The sequence below is a fragment of the Apteryx rowi genome, unplaced genomic scaffold (genome assembly GCF_003343035.1).
Source record: "Apteryx rowi isolate R43461 unplaced genomic scaffold, aptRow1 scaffold_537, whole genome shotgun sequence".
Lineage (NCBI taxonomy): Eukaryota > Metazoa > Chordata > Aves > Apterygiformes > Apterygidae > Apteryx > Apteryx rowi.
The window spans coordinates 100,635-126,690 of record NW_020450802.1 but is presented as its reverse complement, the minus strand read 5'-3'; the positions used below and the strand labels follow the sequence as shown (position 1 = coordinate 126,690).

General features: G+C 45.0%; 1 protein-coding gene across 4 annotated transcripts in view; it reads right to left on the bottom strand.

Annotated features, from left to right (window-relative positions):
* The window catches only part of ZFHX3 (zinc finger homeobox 3), a 126,438-nt gene that overhangs the window by 62,303 nt on the left and 38,079 nt on the right, over positions 1-26,056 (bottom strand). For all 4 annotated transcript variants that reach the window (XM_026081113.1, XM_026081114.1, XM_026081115.1 and 1 more), the window contains exon 3: positions 24,984-25,215. In XM_026081113.1, the coding sequence (XP_025936898.1) occupies positions 24,984-25,215 (232 nt within the window). The remainder of the gene's footprint in view (positions 1-24,983; positions 25,216-26,056) is intronic.

Below are 26,056 nucleotides of genomic sequence, written 5' to 3'. Positions count from 1 at the left end.
GACGCGTGCAAACTGCCAACCTGCCCTTTGTTTCTTGGGGCCTCTGCACACAAGTCCGGGCAGCTGCAGGGATGGAGCAGGGGAACAGCCGCGGCCCTGCAGCACGCGGTGCACCTGCTAGCGGGCTCCCGCGCACGGCACGCTGGGGCCTGCGCTCCCCGTGCCGAGCAGCGCGGCTTCTCCCCTCCGTCCCGCTCCGTGCCAGCGCGCTGGACACGGCGCAGTGAGGAGGGATCACCAGGGAGCCCCAAGGCAAGGCGAGAGACCGGCACCCCGGCAGGAGAGCTGGAGGAGGCGGCCCAACGGGCGGCAGCGCAGGAGGGGTGACAGGTCTCCCATGCAGCACTTCCGTCCGGACGAGGACCCCAGAATCCGGGGCAGTGGCACAACCCCCAAGCCACAGCCCAGCGGCCGCCACTCACCCCAATTTCCACCCCGCGTTTGTGGCATGCCGATTGAGATTAAGGCACAGGATTACGACAGTGTCAACGACCCACACGGGGCAGCTTTGCAGGAGCGTGGCGCGGGCTGCTGGCGCTGGGGACGCCCCGGGGCAGGGAGCAGAGGACAGGGCAGGAGCGCTCTTCCAGGCACGACCACGGCTCCCGGGATGTGGCAGGGCTGGGCCGCTCTCCTGCTCGCAAGGCGCAAAACCACCACCGGACAGCAAAACAGCAAGCAGCCCTGCGCTTGCAAAACTTCTAGGCTGTAAGGCAACAGCCTGTTCCTCTCTGAGCCCTGGCCTTGGCTTTGGGAGCGAGACGTTTCCCCTTCCTCCCCGAGCTCCTCCTCCAGGCTTCCTGCGCTCGCTATTTATAGCCCTGTTTTAGCGAGCCAGCCATCGCTAACCCCTTCCTTCACCGCCTCCACGTCCCTGCTCCTCCTCGCCACGACCCAACAGCCCTCACCTGCAGCAGCGGATGGGCCAAACCCCCTYGCAGCCTGCAACAGCAAACGGACGTTTTCAAGAAACAACACAGAATATTATGCTTTTACAAACTGCATTCTGCAGGGGCAGGGATTTAGCGCTTGTTTTCTTTCAAAAACAAACAAACAACAAAACAGAACAAAATCAAAAACCAGAGCAGGTTTCCAACGAAGGTACTAGCTCTGGAAAGGTACCGCAGCTCGGTTCTTGCAGCTACCGAGGGTTTCACAAGGTCTTCCAGAAGACCCCACCGGCCACTGGAGAGAGGACGCACCACTCCTGGGGATTCTCAGCAAGAAACAGCCATAAGTAGAAAAACAGAAATAAAAATCTCTCGAAAGACTGAAGAGCTGATCTCCTTCAGGCAAACTACTTGTCAAAAGCACTATTTTCCAGTGTTGGCATTTTCTCTCTCTCAGGAATGTAATACGTTTCATGTAACAACTGCACATTAGTATTAAAACAAAAAGGGCTGTCACCATGAAAAGATGAAATAAAACTTAAGCGTGTAGCTACATGTAATCGAGAGACATTTAGGAGCCACTCACTGCAGGCAAGGCAGGGTTTTACTATGCAAATCGTATCTACCCATCAAGCTGATACCATGAGCCACTCGGCAGACCATTCCTTAAAGCAGTGCCTTTAGGACAATACACGGAGTTACTGTGCACCGTGTCAGGCAAGCAGCTACACAGGAAAACTGGGGTTACCCGTTCGTAGTCAGAAACCCAACACATGCTGCAGTCCTCCGCTGACTAATGCACGCTGCTCCRGATCTTCGCCCAGGTGATTATATAGGAAGGATCTTCCCCGCCAAACACAATAATAAATCAAACCTTATCAGAGCTGAACTATAAATCTGTGAAGACTCTGATAATTTCTAGCCATGGGAATAACACCACAAAAGTACTTTTTAAACTAATTACTCAGATTCCGAAGTGCTGCCCTAATGAGCCTTCTTTCTGCCCAGAACTTACTAAAAGAAAAAAAACTACCTTCAGTGCAGTAATTACTGCTTTCCCCTTCAAACTTCTAACTGGAGATCAATGCTGCATTTTAAGACTCATTGATTTACAATTAGCCTGGCTTTCCTGCTAAAGTGTTTTTAAAGCAGAGTTTACTTTTATTTTATTTTGAAATGTCAAAGATCTGGTTCTTGGATTTTACATCCTCATGAGAGGTGTGCTGGAAACTAGAAGAGAAAGACACACATCTGAAGGAAGAAAGGAACACAGGATTTCTGTTAGGCTGAGACTAGAAGGAAAGAAAACAGTATTTAAATATTTAAGGAATAAATACAAAAGAAAAAGAAAGAGGAAAGAACCAAAGCTAAAAGAAAGGAAAAGAAAGTGGAAAAAAGGAAATTAAAGGCAAAGAGGAGGGAAAAAGAACTGCAGCCTAAGAAAGCAAAGCCACCGTCAGGCTGATCAGAAAGCTCTTACTGCCTCTGCTGTTTATTAGCATCCTTGGGAAAAAGAAGGAAGCAGCTTTGTGCATCTTTGCAAAACAAAGCGCTAGTTAAAAATAGTGTGTACAGCAGGGACAGTGTGCTAATATGAGGGTCCTGGCAGCTCTTGCATTCGTACAATCTGTCCCATGAGAAGAGCAGAAGAAAGTGAAGCAATTAAGAATTCCATGCTGATTGCTTAAAACATGTTTTTCTATGCCATAAAGATAATAGCATAAAGGATACATCCGCCTCCTCTCTCCCTGCTTCTTTCCAACCCAACAACTTCTACTTTCTACCTCTTACCCTGGACTCCTGGCTCTTGAGGAGATGTCTTGAGGGTGGTCAAATACTGGAACAGGTTGCACAGAGAGGCCGTAGCATCTCCATCTTTGGAGATGTTCAAAATCCGACCGGACAGAGTGCTGGGCGACCTGCTCTAGCTGACCTGCTTGAGCAGAGGGGTTGGACCAGGTGAGGTCCCTGCCAGCCCCAGCTGTCCTGTGATTCTGTCCTTAAGCTTCACAAGAGTACCCGGTTTGGAATCATTTTCATGTCTTTTCTATAGGAAATGAGCTACATCAGACAATTCACTTCAGCACTCCTCACCCCTCCTTTGCCTCCTAGCTCCCTCTCCAAAATAAACATTTGGAAGATCTTCCAGGATTAGCACAAGCAACAATACAACAGAAGCCAAACTGAGAAGCAGAGAAGTAAAGAATATCACCTACAAGGGTTTAAATTTGGGGAGCTGCCATTAAAGCCTAGCCTGCCATTTCATTGCTGCTCTCATAAATTTTATTCTTTACTACTGTTGGGACCCAGGAGCCAGTGGCAGACGATGATCCTAGAATGATGAAAGCGAAAAAAGAGAAAAGAAAACAGAAAAGCCAGTAACTTCTTTCCTTTTTTATATTTTATTTTATAGAAAGCTGCTTAGCCCCATTTCAAAGACTAATATGAAAAAAAGTGCAATTAAATCCTCGAAAAATTGACAGATCAGCAAAACAAAACCACCCGGAGGAGAGCACGATTGAGCCTCATTAAGAAAGAGTTCAGTCTGTTTTTAAAACCTTTCTTAACACTTAGCTGGGTACCTCTCAGCAGCAAGCGCTCCCAATGCGCCTGGCATAATTAGTGTCAGAACGGAAAGGAAAAAAATCAACCTAGGAAACAGAAATTAAAACACCAGATTTAAGTGAGAGAAAAAGGTTCAGCTGTAGTGAAACCACGTAAATTCTAACAATAACCCCTCCTTTCAGTCTGCGGCAAAAGAGCTACAATTCCACTATATGCCTAGGCAAATATGCGCCAATTAATGAGAAAAGTGGCTGGGGCAAATTTGTGCTGTAAAATTTCTATCACTAACCACTCCCAATCCCCAAACAATATCTGCATGGCAGTCACATCCACTCCATGAGGTCAGGTTAATGACAGATGGACAGTAAATTACACTGACCTCGACAGCAATTATAACTATCACAGTCGACAATAGGAAATTGAGATACAGGGACAAATTTTGTGCACCTTCGGTGGCCAGATCCTTTTGCAAGCTCTGCATACAGGCACTCACATACATAACCTACATGTTAAATTGCCAGCCTACAASAAGAAGCTATACAGCCGAGATCTATTATTTTGCAGTGGGGGCGGGGAAGAAACGCTTGGGAGATAGAAAAGATGGCAGAGATGAAGCCATTTTATTAAATCAGGCAAATTCTAATTTATTCTGGGGAGATGGAGGAGAGAAAATGGATTCACTCTCAGCATGCTCTCTCTGTATCTTCTGATCCAATCCCTATCGCCTCGCCAGAGGGGGAGGGGAAGTCAGAGTTCTGCAGTTCTCCCACAATATGAGAAAAAGATTAAAAAATAAGATGATTTTCCTTTCAGGTTTTGTAGCAGCAATGGAGAAAAAGCTTTTCCTGGGAATGCAAGGCGCCAGCCCCTGTTTTCAGTCACTCCGGATGGTGTGCAGAGGTTTGAGGGTTTGCGTCTCTGGAATGTTAAATCAGTAGCACAAGTTTCAAGGCACACCACAGCTCTTATACAACACAAGAAAATATGTGTAGACCGAGATACAAACACTGTGAGTGAAGCCATGTGTGGAAAGAAAAGTCCTCTGGTCCTCCTGCTATTTCTACCATTCCTGGTATATACCAGAGCATGCACCTCAAGAACTTTTAGGATTATCACTATCATTTTTCTTTGTTGGGTAAGAGAAATTGAAATAAAAGTGTCATGAGGACAGCGCTGAAGAAGTTATTGCTGTTGTGGTTACACGAAGGCTTGCACGCTGGTGCAGAGCGCCGTCAAACACCACCACCGTGACACAACGACAGCCCCGAGCCTGCTGGTGCCCCGACTGTGGCACGTCGCTCCGCGTGCTGCAGCGCAAGCGCTGCACCTCCAGAGCTCCCCACAGAGACCTTGGTTTGAGATGCACAACTGAAAACCCAGGAGCTGAATCTCTCTGCTGCTCCAGTTGGTGCCTGTGAACAAGGAGAGTCGCAGCGCGAACATGCAGCACCCACCACAGCTGAGCTGAAGGCYGCGACCATTTGCGGCTGAGTGACAAAGGTTATTTGAAATGACATACAAAACCTGGAAGCCTTCAAGATGCTCGCACGCTGGAGAGATGGTCTATCGAGCGACAGCCCCGCAGGCACAGCTTGCTACAGAGTGTTTCCGAGCGGAGGGGAGCCATCTGAGCCCAGCACGTGATGTGGGGGCCACACAAGCAGGCGACATGCACGGCTGTCCAGCGTGCCAAGACATGGCAAAAGAAACTCCCTACTTAAAAGAAGTGCCACCAATCCAAGGAAAAACAGAATGGTCCTTCGGAGGTTTTGGAACAGGGACCATATAAAAATACAGAAGTTTGGTTGGAATCTAACGTCACTAACAAAAAGCTATACAGTTCCTCTTGCAGAGGACAGCAACCATTCAGACCCTCATTCCTCAACCGTCCTCCCGCAAGTGAGAGAGAGCTGTAACATCCTTACTTCCTTCCGTTGGGGATAGGATAATTTGGGATAGACAATGCAGATGCACCCCAGAGAGAGAAATAAGAGATGTTGACACACTAGTTCCACAGACTCAAGAATATCTCCCATTTCAGAATTAACCAAAAGGAAATGAGAACAACATGTAATTAATTACCAGTAGCCAAAGAAAGTCCAAAAAAACCAGACAGGACTTAAGATGAATTAGAATAATACTAGAAGCACTGGCTCGAACTAGACAGGGCTGAAAGTATTGGATAGTCGCTAGGCTTTCTGTTCAGAAACCATCCTAATTAAGGTTGCAATGATTAAATCAACATTTTACATGAAATTCTTCAGAAAGAAACTCCCCCCGCAACAGTGCCCTCCCCCATAACTGTCAACGTTCATCCAAGTCCAAAACACAGCAGTATTGCACAAGTACATCATGCACTGTGCTGCGGGTTAGCACACAGTCCCCACACCCGAATCTCCAAGATGGCTGCAAAAACATTACAACTGCAAAACCAACAAGAGGAAAAAACCACAGCCCTCCTATGTTCTCTAGCTAGGTCAGACGAACTTTCCAGTTTTGCTCACTTACAAAAGACGTATGGCTGTTTATTTCATATTTTGTCACTGCTGCAAGAAACGAATTCCACCCACGAAGGGGCAGCGCTGCATTTGGCATCTGCCGGCAGTTCTGAACTGCCCTAATCCCAGAAAGCTCGGCAAGGGACTTCACTTGCCTTTTCTCTCACTTGCCTCTTGCCCTCTTTCAAGCCCCTGCAGACTCTTAGTGCTCCGCTCTGAGTTTCTAAATCGTGAGGCTAAATCCTTGCACCCAGTGCTGGAAGTGTTCCTTTTACAGCTCCGCTCATTCAACTCATCTCAACAAAAGAGTTTTCTTCCCAGCCCCCCTCTCCCCACCCTACTCGCATGAGCCGTCTCCAAGTGCCAGGGCTCAGAAGCAGCCGCACAATGCGAAAAGAGAGGCAGCGGATCAGAACTAATCTCTGTGCTGGAAGTAAATTCTCCATTCTGCTCCGCCAAATAGCACCGGGAGAGGCCCTGGAAGGTGGCACGGGGGAGAGCCGGCGGCACCCCCACAGGGAGAGGGCAGCCCCACAGGGGAAGCACACTAGGACGGGGAAGCACTCGTGTGGGGGAAAGGAGGAAGGGGACCCACTGCGGAAGGTCAGGAAAAAGTAACTTTGCAGAGGGGAAAAGACCTAAAGTATGAGGGAATGGGGGAGAGCAGCAGTACCTTGAGCACGAATTACTAATAGAAGAAATTCCTGTTTTGCATCCAGTTCCAGTGCAGGCAGTGAAGCTGATTTTATGACTTATTTATTTATTTCATCTTTGATGAACAGAAGGTTAATATAAGAACAACTCCTTGGCAAACCTTTAAGGGTAATTCAAGCGACACTGATGTGAATCAATGTTCCCTTTGTGAACGCATTACTTGGCAGAAACTGGCTTTTTGTAACCCCCTTAAACCTAGCTGGCAAAACAAAAAGAGAAAAAAAAACGTCCTTCAAACAAAAGGATGAGGTGAAAATAAAGAGAGAGTCGACTGCACTTTATTCTCTTTCATAGAAGCAAATGGATTTGGTGCTTTTTATACATTAATCAATCAATATCACTGACTGTACATCAGTGGTGCAGCCAAGTTATGAATGACCTTTCTGGCAAAGAGGACACTTTTAATGCTCATAAGACTGCTCATAGCTTAGCAACTTTCCGAATTTATGCCTGCATGATTACCCCTTGGAGGCAGGCACCCGTTAGTGCTGCACTAGATATGACAAGGTTAGTCCTTGCCAATTTGTGCAGAAGAAAGGAAACTGTTGACTCTGTGCATGTGTGCACGTGTGTGCACGCGTGTGCGTGCGCTTCATTTATGCGTTTGGCYGCTGCCTTCTGGAAGGCAAAGTACAAGCTTGCCAGACGCCAGGTAGCCACGATTTGCCATGTTCTTTTCAACCAGAAGAAAACTCAGCTGGAGACCAAAGCAGGCTTTGGGCCAGGTGAGATTCTTCTTATGGAAAAAGCTCAATGAACAGAGGAAGCATGTTGAGCCCCGAACCACGTCCCAAAGGCGGAACGCAAYCATGGGATCTGGAGTACATTTCTGCCCCTGTGCTGAACTGAGTTCAGCAGCTGAACGGCACATGGGTGCACGCCGGGGTGGAGGCCAGGCTGTGGGGAACCTCCTCCTTTCATAATGGAATTGCTACTCTATCCAGAGCCAGGGAAAGCACTGCCTTACACTTCCAGCAATAATAAAGGACTGTGGACAATGGCTTCAGATTCATCTATTCTTTTTTACATTACTTAAAAGAAAACAAAAAGAGATCCAGACCTCAGACTGCAAAGGGATATTACCACTTCCCCGTCACCTATGGCCCAACCTCAGCAGGAACAAAGCAGAATTTGGGGTATTGCCACGCATAAGTACAGACTTTCTATTTTGCATTCCTGAGTTTCATGTATTTTCAGAGATTTGTGCATATCCCTATTCAGCTCTACATTTTCCATTCAGATCCAAGCTCTCTCTCTTGGGTATACTGTCCCTAATCCCACACTCCTCTTCCTCACAACATCTCTGAGAGAGCACATGGGGCCGTTATCACACCCATTGTAAGAAAAGAAACAGAAGCAAAGAAATTAAATAACTTGCTCATTTCAGAATTACCTGTCTTAATTTTTGAAAAGGACTAGTGCTCCAACTTGCTATTCCACTTCATTTTTAATGTCTCCTTTGCCCTTCATACAATCTTGCCCTTTTTTTTTTTTTTTGAGAGTCTTCTCCTCTGCATCTTGCACCATTTGGAGCAGTCCTCCATCTAACAGGTGCCTAAACATTCTTTTTATTTCATATTAATTACCAATTTGGGCTAGAAGCAGCTTTTCTTCTTTGCCTGAGGTCTCAATCTTTCCTCTCTAATGCTACTCAGCTTTGGAGGTCCTGAAACTCTATATCCAGTGAGAGATATTACAAAAAACTCTACTGCATCTTTCAAATAACACCTCGTTGATGCACAGACATTTCCTGCCTTTTGAGCATTTTCCTCTTTCTGCCATTTTAGAATGATTCTGGTGTCTTATGTCAAACCTCTTTTCCTTTCTTCCCTTTTACCAGTGCTGCCCCCTTGTGCGAGACAGCCTGAAATCCCGAAGGGTCCTTGCAGGCCCCCGCACTTTGCACTCTAAGGCAGCTGTCTTTGCTCCTCGACGCCCTGCGCTGCGGCCGCACAGGCGTAGGGCGGCACACTGATCTTCTACGCAGCTGGCACAACAGCAAAGCGCAAGACTAAGCAGAAAGTTTGTTAACACTGATCAAAAACCTCCAGAAAAGTAGGCTAGTTACTCTCGCAAGGTGTTAACTCACCAGTGGCTGGAGTTATCACGTGGAGGTGGCTCATTTGGTTGTACTTCCTCCAGCCAGAGCACTCCCAGCACTAGGATGGGATGTGAGGGATGCCCTGTGCTGCCGGAGCGCGCACCCGGGAGGAGTGGTGGAGCATGGGGGCAGGCGGCTGCTCTGTGCCCCTGAGGAGGGTGCACATGCCGGCTGCTGCCTTCTCCTGACCTCACAGGCACTGGTCTTCTCTTGCAATCAATCAGTGAGAAAAATCAAATCCAGAACAGAGCCAGCAGAGGCTGGTCACTGCCAAGCATTTCCAGGATCAGGCATGAGTGTACCTCACATCATGCTGCCCAGGAGCACACTCATTCATTTAGCTTCTTTAACCAACTTTGTGAATTTAGGCAAAGGTCACCTGCAAAGGATGCCCCCAGGGAGGGCGGAAGCCTGCACAGCCTCAGCAGGACAGGGAGGTGCTACATGTGCACCGGCCCTGCTCCCTGGCTCGCAGCCACCAGCAGCAACACCGAGCAGAGCGGTGGTCGGGAGCACTGGCTGCTCTCGCCTGGCAGTACGGCAGAGAAGAGAGCAGCTTAATTCCCTCCTCTGCCTCCTGCCCCGACACTGCTCTCCTCCTGTGGTCTACGCTGTGCAAGACCCACTGTGTAGAAGTGCAAATCTTTCTGATGTCTGAGGAAATGTCTTTCAGTGGTTCATTTCCCAGCATAACAGACACCTGCTTCTCTGTTGTTTTTAAGGGAATTTTCTGCATCTCTCCGTCCACCAACCTGGAGCTCTCTACGTGCACTTCATCCTTGCCATGTCACTGTCTTTTGTCAAAGCCCTGGGAGAGGGATCRTCGGTAACCGAAGGGCATGGTCTGTCTCCAGCCCACCAAGTCTCATCGGACCCACACAAGCTAGTGACACACTGGCGGAGGAAACCCAAGCCCAGGCTCACAGGGAAAACATGCACAGCGAGGGGAGAAGCTCTGCTCACTTCATATTTACCCACATGCCTATTTCCTTGTGCTCGGCATCCAAGCTATGACCTCTGACCTCTTCCAGCCTTGAACAAAATAAACTCCAAACAATCCTCCACACCACACACACACAAAGGGAAGGGAAAAAAAAAAAAGAAAAAAAAATGAAAAGGAGGAGAAAAGTGAGTAGGTGATGTGGAAAGGAGAGGTGGCTGCACAAGTGAAGTGGAACGGACAGGCACTGTGCACTGCTAGATTGCCTGCCTGCCTGCAAAGGCTAAAATTAATGCTGTTGTTTTGCCACAAAGGAGGCAGCAAAGTAGCAGCGGAGGGCAGAGAACAATCCTAAACACCAAGCCCTAATTCACTCTTCGTAACAATAAAAAGAAGGATGGAAAGGGCCAGAATGCTTCAGCTTAAACAGCTAACCAAATGAGAGGCTAGTTCCCCGAAAAGGAGCAGAAGCTTCTACTCTGCACAAATACCAGCAAATCAGAACAGCAAGTAATGCTCAGTCCATCCCCACCTTGTGTCCAGGACTACTCTGTCACTTGTGTTTGGGGGTAAGTGATAGCAGAGAGAGCTCTGGGGCCCAGCACATACCATTTCAGAAGAAAGACGAGATTTAAGGGCTGAGGTCCCAATTCAGAACCGGGGAAGGCATTAAGCTGGATCTACACAGTGTACTCTAGGAAGCAGCTAAGGAAAAGTGCAGCTTAGAAAAAGACCAGGACATCCCCACAGTCAGACTGAAGGAAATCTAGATCTGACACATTGTGGTGGTTAGAAAGAAACAACATGTTATTACACACATGGAATGGGATGGAAAAATTAGACACTGTCATGCATTTAATAAAGTGGCCTCAGATGAATGAAAAGGATAAGAGGGGCATGACACAGAAAAGGAGAAGATGATTAGGGCTGCTTGTTCTAGGAAGGAAAAAGAAGGCGGCTTTGACAGGAGAATCTAAAACAAAGGTTGGTTCAAGGGAGCTGGACCAATACTTCTCTCATCCTCCAGTCTCTGGAGGATTGACTGAACATGGAATAGAATGCAAATCTGAAGCAAATACAGATAAATACTTCCTCACACAACTCCCAATTAACCTTTGGAACTCACGGCCTCAAGAAATCATCGAGGTCAAAATGAAATATATGACAAGGACATTTAGAGTTACAATGATAAAGATTTAGGAAACTGACAACTGTTTTGGAAGAAATAGAAACCTCTTGTTTAAGGGCATGAGCTAAATTTTAATAGGAATAAGGAAGAGACATTCCTTTAGACAGGTTATTACTTGTTTATGGGTCCCCAAATCTCCTTCTGAGGCGGCTAGAGACAGACCAGACACATTATTAACAATCTCAGGTTTTTCATAGAAGAATAAATGTGTGTAGTGGCTCCTTTTTGGGCAGTTCTGAGGACTTTAATATGATCACTGTAGGATCAACAGGCCTTACAGCAAGGAAAAGGAAGCAAGTATATTTGAAAAATACAAGCAAATACAGGACCACTAGCAAGTACACAGGAGAGCATTCTCCTGACATGCATGTCAAAGTACACTTAACAGTAGTGAAAACCCTAAAGCAGGCCAGGCCAGGGGGTTACTTCTAGCTCTGTGCCAGCTGCTGCAAAACCTTGTTTCACAAATCGTCCTATTGATAAAGTATACAATCTCATTTTGCCCATGTCTCTTAAAGAAAAACAATATCAATTTTGGAAACCAAGCTCTGTATCTTTTGCAATTAAGTCTATGATCCTAGTAAATGACCTGCAGGATGAGAATACTTTCCATTTCATAATGCCTCCTGTAAACAAAGATTTCAAGGCACTTTTTCATTTAGGTCAGATCATCTTCTTCTTCAGTGCTGTCAGTTAGATAAGACCATTAGACACATTGCTCCTGGAGCAGAATGAAGTGCGAGAGAATCAGGATATGGAGAAGACAGAAACAAAACAGAGGAATGGATGTTCTGCAGGGATATTCCTTGATCAGAGGAAAAGCTGAGACTATTCTCTTCCAGTGTTCAGCACAACTCTGTGGGCTTCCATTGATTTATATAAACAAATGGTTCTCTGCACAGTGCAATGAAACCTATGCCATAATCCAAAATCAGCATGTTTAAAAATTAAAAGATCCAAATTCACTTTCCAAACAGGACAGCACACTAGTGCGCTGACACTACAGGTCTGAGCATGCAAGCGCTGAAAAAGCGCTCTCATGCTTGTTTTCTCTCTTGCAATTGCTTCAACTGCTCAGCTGTGAGAGAAATCTGCACTGGTTGGAGCAAGAAATGGTTTGACTGAGAATACTGTCCATGCATGCTTGGCTCATAGATGTACAAATTTCTGTCTCTGAAGACCTGAAGGAAAGACCATTAGAAGGGACTCTAACTTTCCCTTCCAAGGATCAAAAAGCTCATGAAAAATGTCAAGAAATTCAGCTTCACAGTCACCCTGAAGAGTGAGCAGATACTCTTCTTCTTCCATGGATGAAATCCTAAATCAAGAATTGACTCGTCCCTGTTGATCAGTGTCTGAAGTCATCCAGATTTCTGGAGCCTCAGTACCATGTTTTAACATATCTGAGAACTTCTAAAGCAAATTAGCAACATATTTATATAATCTCTAGTCAAAAAATTTTTAAACATTGAAGACAGATGCATTGCTAACATATGTTTAGTATCTTCACTAATCCAAGTCCCAGAGTTTGCTTCTGGAGCTTGATTTACATCCTCTGTAAGCTCATACAGTGATCTTTCCATTACTATTTGCATTAAACATCTGGATAGGAGTTCTCATCTTTACAGAAAGAAGAGAACATAACTTTGTCTATCTTGTAAAATCCATAGGCAGTTTCTTTAACAACCAATGGTGTAAAAGCACCACAGGAGGAGGTATGAAGTGATCTTGCCCTGCAATTTCCTCTCTGATGAAAAGACGGAGCTGGAGACCAGAAATGCAGTATAAATGTCCTGTGTGATGAACAGAAACAATCCCATGAAAGCATCCTGTTTGGTAGCATCCTCCTACTACCTGTGTAGTTTTATCTTTCACAGGAAGTGTGGATTTGCTTTCCCTTCTTCAGAGTGCCCTGTCATAGCCCAGGAACATCTGGCACTGTCTCAGTCAGTCTCAGAGAGAACTCATGGTTAGACTGGCTCAGATATTCTTTTAAAAGAACCTGACTTCCTTTATATATAAAAGTCCAACTTTTTCAAGAAAAAGGACTTTGGCAAAAACATAGTTATAGCTACACTGAGGGGGACTCCATCCAATGTGCGTATACCTCTCAAGAGGCACAAACCATTCCACATCCTCTTTCCCTGTTATTCTTCCTATACTGCAGTGAAAATGCAGAAGGAAAGAAAGCTTGGCATTTCTGCCTAGCAACATTCTGCCAAACAGGACAGCACGAGCAATCGGTTACAGGGTGAGGTCCTTCACAGATAGGTCTGGGGACCCTGTGAGCTGGCAGGCAGAGGGTCTTGCCCAATGTCTCCTGAAGCCCCACTGATGCTTCCTCCAAAGAGGAAACTGCACTACTGTACTTGGTCAGCCAGTACCGGTGTTATCACAACACCTTCTTGGTGTCAGCATCACAGAAGATTCAACTGCCTTCCTGACTCTGAACCTTCAAAGAACAGCAGCAGTCAGGAGCACAGTCATGTGTCTGGAAGAGACATTTGGCTTTAAACACAACTTTCACTTTTATCATCCATCACAGAAATCAACTAGAAATGCTCATTACTGATGATATGTACAGATTGGCAGGAAACAGCTGAGAGGAAGTGACTCCTAGAAACTCTACCACCTTAAAGAGATGCTGCTGTGCAACAAAACACAAACATGGGGGCAGGGCAAACCACCCCAGGGAAAACTGTATGAGCGAGTCTGTACGACTAAGCAGAGAAGACATGGCAAAGCACTGCACTCCAAAACCTACCACCAGCTCTCTTCAGAAATCTGTTAGGCAAGAACTCCAGGCTCCTCGCAACAGAGACACCAAAATTAAGTGGGGATGGAGTTCTGTTGGCTGCAGCAAACCCTGAAGTACCATCTGGCAGCCTAGGCTCCTGCTTACACTTCCTACCTCTCCTCCTGGTATAGGCCCAGCTGCTACTGTACTGGGGGCTCCAAGAGTGGGGAAGCGGCATAAGGCCAGAAAGATCTGTCTGGTCTCCATGCCCCCACGGACACCAGGATACGGTAATGGGGCATGGCTGCACCTCCACGCAAGGAGCAGAGCAAAAATCAGGAAGCATATGCAGTGCTGACTGACATATCTGGAGATTCGTTCTCCATCTCAAGCAGAGTCAGGCAGTTGGTCTGAAGTGGAGTCCTTGTTCTGTATCAGTAATCAGTAATCAACTGACTACCAAGTCCAGCTGCTGGACCTTGCCATATAACAGCTACTCAGCAAGGGMTTGAACATGAAGTCTGCCCCTCCTCACTATATTCCATTGCTTACTCACAATCAAGTTAAACACTCTCATTGCCTTTGAGAACAAAGCCTGCGTCTATCTGAACATGACTAAGAATTTTTCTTGCTGTCACTGTCCCCAAATGTGCTATTGGGCAAATCAGCAGAAAAAAAGAAGATCATGACGTGAGCCCCTGCAGCTCATGTCAACAGCAGAACAGGAAAAAGGACTCCAAGTTAATACATTAACAAAAGCACGCAAGTGAAGCAACTCTCTAAACTCATTAACCTGTTAACACAGAAGCAGGCACGCTCATTTCACATACACTTAATTTGAAGACTAGTAGTGTGGAAAGGGAGAACCTGCAGCAATGGCCAGAACAGTCAAACCTGTAGGAAAGATACYGGAGATGAGCTGTTACCACATGATACTGTGGAAATGAACATCACAAATTAGGGCCGACAGTGGAGGAATAGACTGCTGGAACAAGAGGTACCTAAGTTTTTGGTAGCTTCCTTTTTCTGCTTGCCACCAGAATGTCAAAGCAGGGAGCTCAGACACCCTAGCTGAACAAGTGCAACAGATGAAACAAAAAGCACAGGTGTGCTGATGAGACTTGTAAACATGAGTTGAATTTACTCCTAAAAAGAACCATTTATTGCTCATTCTGACATGCAAACCTTCTCTTAACACATCCTGAGACAGGTCTGCAGTATCTACAATCATTCAGCCTGCAGCATCTTCACGACTTTACTGATTTACCCCAAAAGGGGAAGAGACCTTCAGTCTTGAATTTAACCTGCACCACTCCAACCATTGCCTTGAAGTCCTGAAGGAAAAAGGTACAAGCAAAGGTCCCCATTCCAAAACTGAAAGGGAGAGAGGGGAAAAGAAAAAAAGGACAGAGAAGTAAAAGTACAGCAGACACCGGCAGCAGAGCTTTTGGTGACCAAACTCAGTACCAAGGATAAGACTGCAGGTGCAGGGATACAACTCTTCTGTTCCAAAGTTGGCTTGAATTCAGAGGAGAAGCTGCTATCTAACAACCTGGTTTCAGTCTGGCTCCAGAGTTTGTTTTCATGGGGAGAAAAGGGAGAGTAGGAGAGGGATCAAGATCTTTCTAGTCTTCTCCTACAGCATCTGTTGGTGTTTTTCCCTTTAGTTTTCTTTAAGTGGAAAAGGCTTTAAGATGCAGCTGAACAAGAAAAACATTCTGGAACAAGTCAGCCGTCAGAGCTTCCTCTCTTTCTGTTTAATGAAAGCCATGAGCTCCCAATGACAAGTGTCTGCTGGAGCTAGATGGGGAGTTTATGAGATTCCTGCCACGTTTCACTGATATTAAAGCATGCCTTTGGTCTGCCTTCCCTAGCCCAGCTATCTAACCACTTCCTTCCCGCCAGGCGCCTCCCATTAGAGAGTTTCATTAAGCGAATGCTTGGGGGTTTGTGTATATTTCTGTAACCCCCCATCCTTCTCTCATGCTTTACCAGGGGCACATGAAAAAAGTCATGATAAACTTTAATAAAAACAAAATTAAAATGATTAAACCTTTCATATCCTTTAGAGATTATCTATTCACTGCTGGTTGGTCAAAACAGAGCTAGGGCACAACTGCTTTTTTACTTTAAACTCAAAACCAAACCAAAAAATAAATAACAAAGGAAATCTGCCTCTGCCAGATATTAAAGAGGAACAAACTTTATCCCTGTGTTTAAGAAGCTGGACCTCAACAGTCCTATGATGTCCTATATGCACAAGGACAGAAAGATGCTGCTGAGACTGGAATAATCTTCTCCAAAATGCATGCGCGTGTGGCAAGGGGCACAAAGAGGGAACAGATACAAATTATGCTAGAGAATAAATACCAGGACAGAGAAGTCCCCTTGTGTTTCTAAACAGACAGTCTTACTTTTTTTGAAGTGTATGGTTCTATCTTCACATCTTTAAACCTTCAAAATGAGCTCATTATCTAGAACAACCCTGTTCCTTTGCCATAAGAAATATCTACATTCTACATTCTGATAACCATTAAAGCAAAATGATAATGAAGCAGAACTAAGTTTCCACCTGCCTCTCTGCCCAACCATAAAGGAGACACTTTGGAATCTGCTYGGCTTGTGATCACATCCTCTAAAGGAGACCCAATACAGAAATATCATGACTCCATGATGGCTTTATTGGAAAGGTAAAAAGTTCCTTAAGCCATTCAATCCACAAAAAAATGACAAAATTCCAAGGTTCATTAAAACAACAAAGGCGAGAGCAACAAGCTGTCCTATTTTAAATGAACACACATGAAATGAAGTCTTGGAAAACAAGATGATAATCCTGCATGTGGGGGTATTTGGTGGGATTGGCAGAGAGATCAGAAATGCTGCAGTAAAGGGGAATTGCAAGTTTAATCAGCTTAACATACATAGTGCCAAGAGCTGTTTTCCTCTTTGTTGCTATTTCATGTATGTTATTGCACCGTGGGTGAATGTTTTCTCTAAACAGGACAATAGCTTGTCTTACTCCCTACGTTCTGATGATGAGATGACAGAAACGGATTTCCTCTTCAGACAACAAAGCTATTGCACACCCCCAGCTGTAGGGAACAACCCCCAGCAGAGAAAGCTGGGTGCATGCAACAAGGCACCCGACAGCCCTTTCTGGCCCACTCTCAAGTACCTGCCGAGACTGCGCTGTTACAGTGAGCGCTGAGCATTTCTTTTAGGATTTATATAAATCCAACCAAATTATCAGTATACATGACACTTAGAAATGAAGACTGAGCAGGTACCTGCCTTCAGGGGCTTACAGAAAACATATTGGGAAAAGACAACATTGGGTTGCAGGGAGTGAGTGAGAGGTAAAAAGCCTGAGAGAAGCTAATGAAGCTGGGCAGCATTTGATGTTTGCACACAGGAGCTCAGATCGTCATTTGAGTTGGCATATTATTAAATGTGTCAATCAAGGACAAGCCTGGAAATGGCAAGGGGAAACATGTAAAAAGAGGTTAGTTGTTAAACACCAGAGGAAGGATTCTAGTTTTGAGGAAGAGAGAGTGACTGGCAGCAGTACAAAACTGGAGGAACTCTTCCAGGTATAAGAGACAGCAGGGAAGTGGAAAGAGGTGGCACACAAAACATGATTTTGAAACTCTTGCTTCCACCAGATGGAAAATTTTACTCCAAATCCCTCAACATGCACCTCACACCTCGCTTTTCCCTAGCCCTCTACAAGGCTCTAGCCCTGCCTACAGTGGCAACACACGGGTGGACAATTCAGAAACAGATAGATCTGTCTTGGATCACCAGTAGACCCAGAGCTGTAGCATGCTTTGGGTTGCACGGACACTACAGTATTAAATCTGTACTCTGTTCTCTTACAGACACTATACAAGTAACCTGCTTTGGGAAATTTTTAATTGCTGCATGCAGTTATGTCCCAGGGAAAAGTGGAGAGAGGCTTATAAAACCCAACTGATTATTCCATCCTGAAACCCTCCATTACCTCTATCAGATGTAGGAGCGCAACATGCATGTTTCTCCACTATTGGCAATGACCACATTTCTTTTAATTGAAACCAAGTACAGGACGTTAGATCTTAATAAATTTGAGCTATTTCAAGCAGGGAGAAATTTCATTTTACATTACCAATTTCCATTTAGAAAGTCTGAAAGTTTCAGTGGAAGTACAGAGCCTGCAATCATGTAAAACCCACTCCTTTGGAGTTTGTCTCATCCCTGTTATAATAAATTACATTAATAATTACTCCTCACGCTTGATGATTGTGAATGAGAAATGTCTTGCATGGTTGCCACTCTTCAAGGTGGGAAAACAACAGGATGGTTCCCCTCACAGAATGCTTGTGTGGAAAATCCCCTTCCTCTCTCTCCATCATTTATTCCACTTCCTTTTACAGACTGGCTGATCACAACTTCTAAGTCCAAGGCATGGCCACCAAATAAAGGGAGAATCTGGAGAGCCTGGATAGGGGAGAGGGGAATTCAGAGAGCAGTGCCTCAGGTCTCAAAAGGAAGATGATAACACATTTTGCGGGACTTCCAAGTCACAAATTTAAACTGACAAATGTGGCTGACATCAAGCCACCCTTCTGCTAAATAGGAACTCTTTGTCTAACAGAAACCTTTTCATACTGCAAACCACATCCTGAGTGTTTCATGAACAAATCTGCTACGAATCACGTGGGAACTTGCTTCCGTTCCCATTTGCTATCACCTCTCTCCTAATGGCGATGCCTCTACATTCCTTTTGCAGCTACAGAAACTGCTTTTAAGAAAGAGGAACAAGAGCAAAGTGTTTCATATGACTCGGAGTTAAAACAGAGGTGCAAGCACCATATGAGCATCCAGCTGTCTGCAACCACCACAGGCAAAACCAAGCTGAGTTTGGTAACTACTACTTTAAACCACAGGGGTTTTTCTCATCTGGCAATAGCATTAACTGTACCTCAGTTTTGTTTACACACTTGGTTTCATTAAAAATTCACATCCTGATTTCAGCCTACAGTTTGAAGCCCTTCAGAAAGTCAAATACTGAAATAGAAGCAACGTGTGGATGGATAGTGCATCTGCCTGTGTTCAGGGGCAGAGAAGGGGGAAAAAAAGAGGGAGTGACAGGGTATCCCCTCCTGCCAAGGAGCTCTGGGAACAGAACAGCTTTCAAGAGGTTACCAGAACAGAGCTTTACAGTAAAGGTATTAATCTAAATAATCGTAATCAACCTGATCAGAGCAAGGAGAATGGCAGGTCCCTTACTGTTTGCTGACAGAACGAGCAGCATGGATGCTCCAGCAAGACCAGGACAGACAAGGAAAGACGCACAGCTAGTAATTCTCTTGCTGACACTATGTTCCAACCCTTTTCCTGTCCAAACAAAGGTTCTTTTTACTGCACTTGGCTTAGTTCAGCAACTTCTTCCAGAGAGCCTGCCCTCATTCTTCACATGCAAGGGCCCATAACAATGACTTTGTGTGTTGGAGGAAGATGGCTGCTACGGATTTGGCAGAGATTAGCAAAATTGCTGAAACAATATGTCCACCATAGGGGATTGGTTCTCTGTGATGGAATGCTGACTGCAGCATCCCCTTGCTGTACAAATCCAGTAAAATAAGTTTTCAAAATCTACAAATGGCATCTCTGGTTGGCTTAGTACAGTCTTAGGGAAACACTCCCATCTCTGAAAAGACAAAGAGGTTCTCCAGAAATAAATGGTGCTAGAGAAAAAAAATCTAAAGCCCCACTGAACAGAAGATATTCTTTTAATTTATTTTTAACCTTCCTACAGGTTTTCACAGTAAAGATATAAAGCTGTGTAAAATAGTCTATCGTATGACTTAGAGTCCAGAGATGGTCAGCATTTCCCATTAAATATTATGAGACTTTTCCACAAGTCAGCCCATTCCACCTGCAATGCTCTGGAATGGTCTCCAGCTCACCTTTAGAGATCATAAAATTTGACTTTTTTGGCTAACTTGCCACTTTTCAACTTCAGTCACACAGATTAYATATACATTGTGGTACTCAAATTAAAGCAACAGCACTGCCTTGAAAATGGAAAAGAAAAAAGAGAGAGGTGTGCACCTTCATTCATGCTGCACTGTTTTTTCACTGGACAATGCAGGGTGCTCTTGGTTTCAACTGCTGGTGCCTCAGAGCAGGAACTGTCTTCTCCAACTGCATGCAGCCTGCCATGCTAGCCACGGAAGGACTGCAGAGCACACTTACATAAACACAATTCTTTAGCAATTCAATATGATGCTCTACATTTAAATCTATGAAAAAATCTGTGTTTCTCTTCAAATATGTCAAGAAATTCAGGGCTCATATGAGAACAAGGTCAAAATAAAACTCCTGAGCATCATAAAAACCCTAGTTCTCCTCTTGCCTCATTTCCACCTGACCCATCTGGATCTAATTATACTTCTGCTGAGCCCAAGCATGAAGTGTTTCCACCTGAGGAACTTCTGCTCCAGTCAAATTTACTGCAACCAGTAGGACTTCGTCCTGACTTCAAGAGTGCAACAGATCCTGACCTAAGCAGCTGCATGAAGAAACAGGCCTGGGACAGGGAAGCCCACTGATCTGGTGGGAGGTGAGGAACTCGGGCATGTGACAGACTTCTGTTCTGTACTGTGGAAAGAACGAGCAAAACTCACTCTGCTCCTTCCACAGGACGACAGCTATGGAAAGAGAGCAGATGAAGATGAAAAACAGGAAAAGGCAGAAGCAATAGGTAAAGGAGGAAACCAATTAATTATGAACAGCACTTGCCTAAAGAGAAACAGGCTCAGCAGCTGGGGCTGTAACAAATTCACATCTCATATAGATTACATGTACAGAGTGACATAACAGACTGACCATCAGGCTGCGTGTGCCTCTGTGAAACACATGCTAGAAATAAAGCCAGCAGTTCCACCCGGGGCTGGCTACTCCGAGCACAGTTGTCTCAGGTGAGTTATAAAATGGGCTGTTTGTACTTGATGCCTTCTAGAAGCAAACACTTGCCAAGCCAGAATGAAAATTTGGTGCAGGTTCTTTTATTTCTATCATTATCTAATGAGTCATAAGTGCATCCATCCCTACATCTTTAGAACCTGTTGTTATTTATTTATTTTTGCTAACCCCTCATCATTAAAAATCAATTAGCTTATGGGTAACATAATACAGAAGCTTCTGCAGGAGAGGCTGACATCTGCAGTGGCAACAGCCCAGATACTACAGCAATGGATGTCCATAAATACCCAGCAGAGGAAAGTAAACCCCCACCACTAAAGCTGTATTCTTTCTGATCAACAAAACAGCTGAATGTCCAGTCTGGGCCCACCTCCCTGTCTGCTGCATAAATAGCACACTTCCCAGAGCAAGCAGAAAAGTTTAATTGTCTTTAATTATCCAGCTCAAGAAGATTGGTTTTCTTGCCTGATGTCCATATAATTTCCCTGCCAATGACTTCATCCCTTTACTGGAAGTGGAGTGTAGCTTCCAAAGCTCTTTTCCATAAAAGACACAAAAGTTTCAGTGAAGGCTGTGTTGCTGGCACAAGTAAAGAGACAAAGGTCCTTGTGTCTACAAGGCTGTTGCTTAGACTGCTGCATGTGTTTTCTAAGGGGTGGGAGGGAAGGAGTTGCAACTAATGTGCAATCAAGAACCATCACAATTACAAATGTAAATGAACAGGCAATTGGCACTGACCTTTGTAGATTGTTAGAGGACTAATTAAGGTATGATCAGACACTCTTCCAACAGATTGAGATGCATCTACACAAGCAAATATCTACACACCACCCCAGAGACAGCAATGTTTTTTCCTACATGCTTACATACACCAACAAGTAAGTACACACAGGCAAAAAAACATTTAATCCTGGCACCTATCCTCTGTCACAAAACAAATGAAGATGACAGTGGGAAGAAAAACAACACAGCCTCTACTTGCTTGGTCTACGCAGTCTGATTTAACAAAAGGCTACAGTGAAAGGGCTAAGCTACATTTTTATTACTGTAACCAGCAATTTTATGTAAAGTTGGAGATGAGTAGATTGGTACAAACTGGATGAAGTTAGAGAAAGAAAAAAGTGCTAAAGGATCTTTCAACATTTCTAACAAGGCCACAAAGGATTGCAGGAGAAGAAGAATTAGTTGCAGTTTTTGAGGTAGAGAAGACTCCACTCAAGGCCCCTGTCCAGGCCTTGCCCTTGCCAGGGCCATGTCCTGACGGGTTTTAAATACTCCCAGATGGGGACTCCACAAGCTTGCTGGACAACCTGTTCCAGTGTCCGACCACCTTCATGGCAAAGAAATTTTGCAGAAGGTAAAAAGGCAGGAAATGCTGTGAGGACTAAAATGTTTTAAGGGACCCCAGAAAGATTAGTGACAACAAAAGGGGATTCACTTTGGGGGGGGGGGGAAGAGATGTTTTATTTGTAGGGAAAAATAATTCAAAAGGAAAATAATTAACTAGAAAGATAGAGATAACCCACACTGATGATTACCAGGGGGTAGTAGCAGGCATCAAAACAAACCACTGCACTTGTAATGCAGCAAATCAGCAAAAAAGTCACTATTCCTTTGGGCCCCATTGACAGAGATGTCATAGATCAGACTCGGGTATCTGAAACACAGGAAAGATTTTTTCATGTTATCAGTCATCACAAGAGACTTCTCATCAAAAAACAACGAGGAAAGCCTGTCTCGCCCTCAGCCCCCTCCCCAAACCTAAAAACACAACAAGACGCAGTAGGGACAGCACTGTATTACACAGCAGGAGGAAGTGCGGAGAGCGAGCTGGGAATGAACACGCGGCCCGCCGTGGCGGGAGGGCATCGCCCGCAGCGCCGCGCCTCCTAAGACGCTAACGAAGTCCCGCCGACAGCACCTCGCTGCCCTCCTGAAGGGGCGGACGCCTGCACGTGTCCAACAGGAAAACCTACAAATTCCAAAACCAACGCAACGCAAGCACGTGGGAAGAGTGAATTTAAGCCTAGGTAGGTATTCCTTGTACACGTTGCTGACAACCACACCAACAGAAAAACAACGACAGCCAGCTAAATAACGGCAGCATTTTATAACACTGGGAGTTTAAACACCACAGGAAAATGGGGAACGATCGGGCTATTCAAAGCAGATCTTTTTACACATAAGAAGATTACACCAAACGAACGAAATCTGAGAAAGGGGTCGCCCGGCRGCCTGTGGAGGGCAGCCGCTCCGTCGCCGGGCGGTGAGGAGCAGCCCCGGCTGGTGCTGGCCCCGCCCCCGCGGCCGGTGTGAGCCGGTCAGTGCCGGCGCGAGCCGGTCAGCACCAGTGCAAGCCGGTCGGCGCCGGCGCAAGGGTCCCACGGCTCAGCCCACGCCTCGGGCTGCTGCCACTCGTGGAAATGGGGCCACGTTGTTTTATGTTCCAGTTTATATTCCTGATATTCTAACGGCATAAAAATAAACAGAAGATGAAAGGATCTATCAGCCCCCGCTGCGGCGCTGCAACGTCTCGCCCAAATCCAGTCCGTTACCGTGGGGTAACCCGACCAGCCTCCCGCGTCTCCGGCTGACACGACGCTGCCGGGCAGCAAGCGCGAGGTGTGTCTGCTCGGCCTCTCTCAACAATGGACTGAAATAATATTTAAAGTGAAAAATCTCAGGTCAAAGCGACCTGCAAAACAGATCAGGGTTTTCTTTTGTTTTCTTTCCCCCTCTTCTGCATTCTGAAGAGTCGTATTTTTACTTTTATTCTTAACCTTTGAAATAAAATATGAAAAAGAAGTTTTTAGCATCTTGCTTGCTGTCAGGTTCAGTCAGTTTGCAGTCAACAAGCTCAACAGGAATTATTTCAAGCCATTTGAAACAGGGAAGTATTTCTGAACTGAGATTTCCTTTCAGTGATTTGTCAAGAGTTCTAGTTAAAAAGCTAACTACAAATTTTTTAAATGGTCAACAAATCCTTTTCTTTCTCAGCTACTCATTTTCTACATTCTCAGCATCTGCAATGTCATAATCCTGGCAGAGGTACAGGGAAAAAAAATTTCTAAAGTAAAAGACAAAAATAAACAGAGATTTTCAAGATTGTTTTGTATATCACAAAAGGGCACAGATGATTTCTACTCTATTCATTTTGCTTTTATGAGAAGTCACAAACCATACAACACCAATCAACACATCCTTTCAAAACTGGAAGGTTTTTCTACAGTAGAGCATCATGGAGAAGCAGAACTGCTGTAAGAGCCACTGTCCCCTCTGGGACAGTGTGGCAACCACAGTGCATGCTCACTGCCACCACGACCTTGGAGAAAGGATATTCCATGCCCTCAGACTCCACCGGGCCTCTAAGTTCACAGATCGGTCAATGTTTTTTTTCCATGAGATTGGATTAAACTCCTCCACACTCCAGCATAGCACCCCTGACTGCTTATCCACCAACCTACACCGGCAGGCTCTCCTCCTCCTCCCCCCTCCAAGGAGAACCTCACAAGATCTTGATTTTCTCCTAAGATAAAAAAACTTCGAACCCTATAAATGATTAAACAAAATACAATTCCTGTTTTATCCACTCTGTCCCCTTTATGGCACATTTCCTGTTGCTAGATTCACAATTTCAGTCTCTTCCCTATTACCTGACCTTTCTGTACGAGCAAATGCTTCCTCTGTTCCATTCACCTTATCCACCTTGTCAGTAGGAGACTTGACAAATAGGCAAACACATTTGCCCCTTCTCCTGCCCACCTCCTCTGTAAGGAACTGTCCCTCACCACCAGCTCCTCCTCAAGATCCAGCGTGGCTGAAATACTTGTAGAAATCAATAAACAAGCTGGCACCAGAGTGCACTGTCACTCAGGACATCACTTGGCACATGGAAAAATATCTACAAAAAGTATAGTACACTACTCTATTAAGAGTTGTCCAAATGTGGCAGTATCCTTAGACCACTCATCCAACATCTAATTATTTAAGGCACTAACCTGAATAAACATATACCGTTCCAAATATCAAATTTGTATCTAGTCCTACTAAAATGGAGGAGATAATTTACAGTATGAAATGAAGCATGTAAGTAAGTATTTGGTGCTTCATGGCCACCAAATGTAGCCTTCCTGAGGCAGAGAGCTATTCTGGACACTGCAGGTGCAACAGAGTTCTTGTCCTGCTTCAGGGGAGGTGGGGCYTCTATAATGTACATTAATAAACATTAAGCATCATCCCCACAGCCGGGAAGAGAAATGACAACAAGAAAGTCACTGAGCTCGCCAAGAAACTCCATGGATGGTCTGATGGCTGCTAGTCAAATACTGGGATGCACACAAGCCAAGATGCCAACTCTATTCATGTAAGAGATGCACTACTCACCAGCATCAGCAGCTGGACACTTCCGGATGGTGAAGATCTGTCCCAAGTCTTCCTCTTCTTCAGGGAGACCCTTCTGGAGGCGTTGCAGCTTACGTAGGCTCTCACTCCGTTGATGTTTCATGGAGCGCACGTGCTGGATAAGGTTCAGCTTGGCCTTGGTGGAGTAGTTACAGAGGACACAGTGATAATAGCAGCTTTCACCCTCAACCCCGCTCTCATGATGCTGAAGGTGCTGCGAAGAACAAAGCAGAGACACATGAATTTCCTGTATCATCTCCAATCTTTCTGGGTTAGCCCACTGCAAATTGCTAAAAGCCACCTGGAAAAAAAAAACAACTCCCCCCCCCAACATTTTGAAAAAGAAACAGTAAGATCAAGCCTCTTTATTGTCAAGTTAACACGCACTTTCCTGCCTAGAAAGTAAAAAAAACCATAGCACACACTGAAATCAGAGCAGAACCAACAATCAAGATAGGCAAGATCATCATCTTCAGTGAAAGAAAATACCAAATCCAACATTAACAACTATTCATGACCTGTGCATTGCTAATTCTTTCATATCAAGCTTATCCAACATGTCAAACATATTAAATTTGATAAAATCTCATTGAAAACTAAGAAGAATAAAACAAAAGCAATCCTAGAACACAATGAACCCATTAGATCAAGAGGTCCTGGAAACCGCTTACGGAAGCAGAGCATCTGAGTGTGTATCATTCAGTGCTCAGCTCCTTGGCATTTAGTTTTACTCCCTTGGAACTGGAAGAAAGCAGCAGTCTGGCCTGGAAGATGGTTGTGACAGCGATCCAAACTGAAAAGCCAATGGTAAGCATACAGCTGGAGATCACTTCAGGATGTTAGAACTTGRAAAAAAAAAACCAAAAACTTGTCACCCTCTGAAACAGCACTATCACAGCCAATATAGCTAATCCAAGAGTATTATACCTTGATTATTTGATGAAACCTATCAAGTGCCTGGCACAGAGGCCAATGCCACTATGGAAATGATTAACTATTTTGTCTCAGGGATCCCAAAGATGAGGCAATTATTTCTTAAAACCACAGGGAAGATT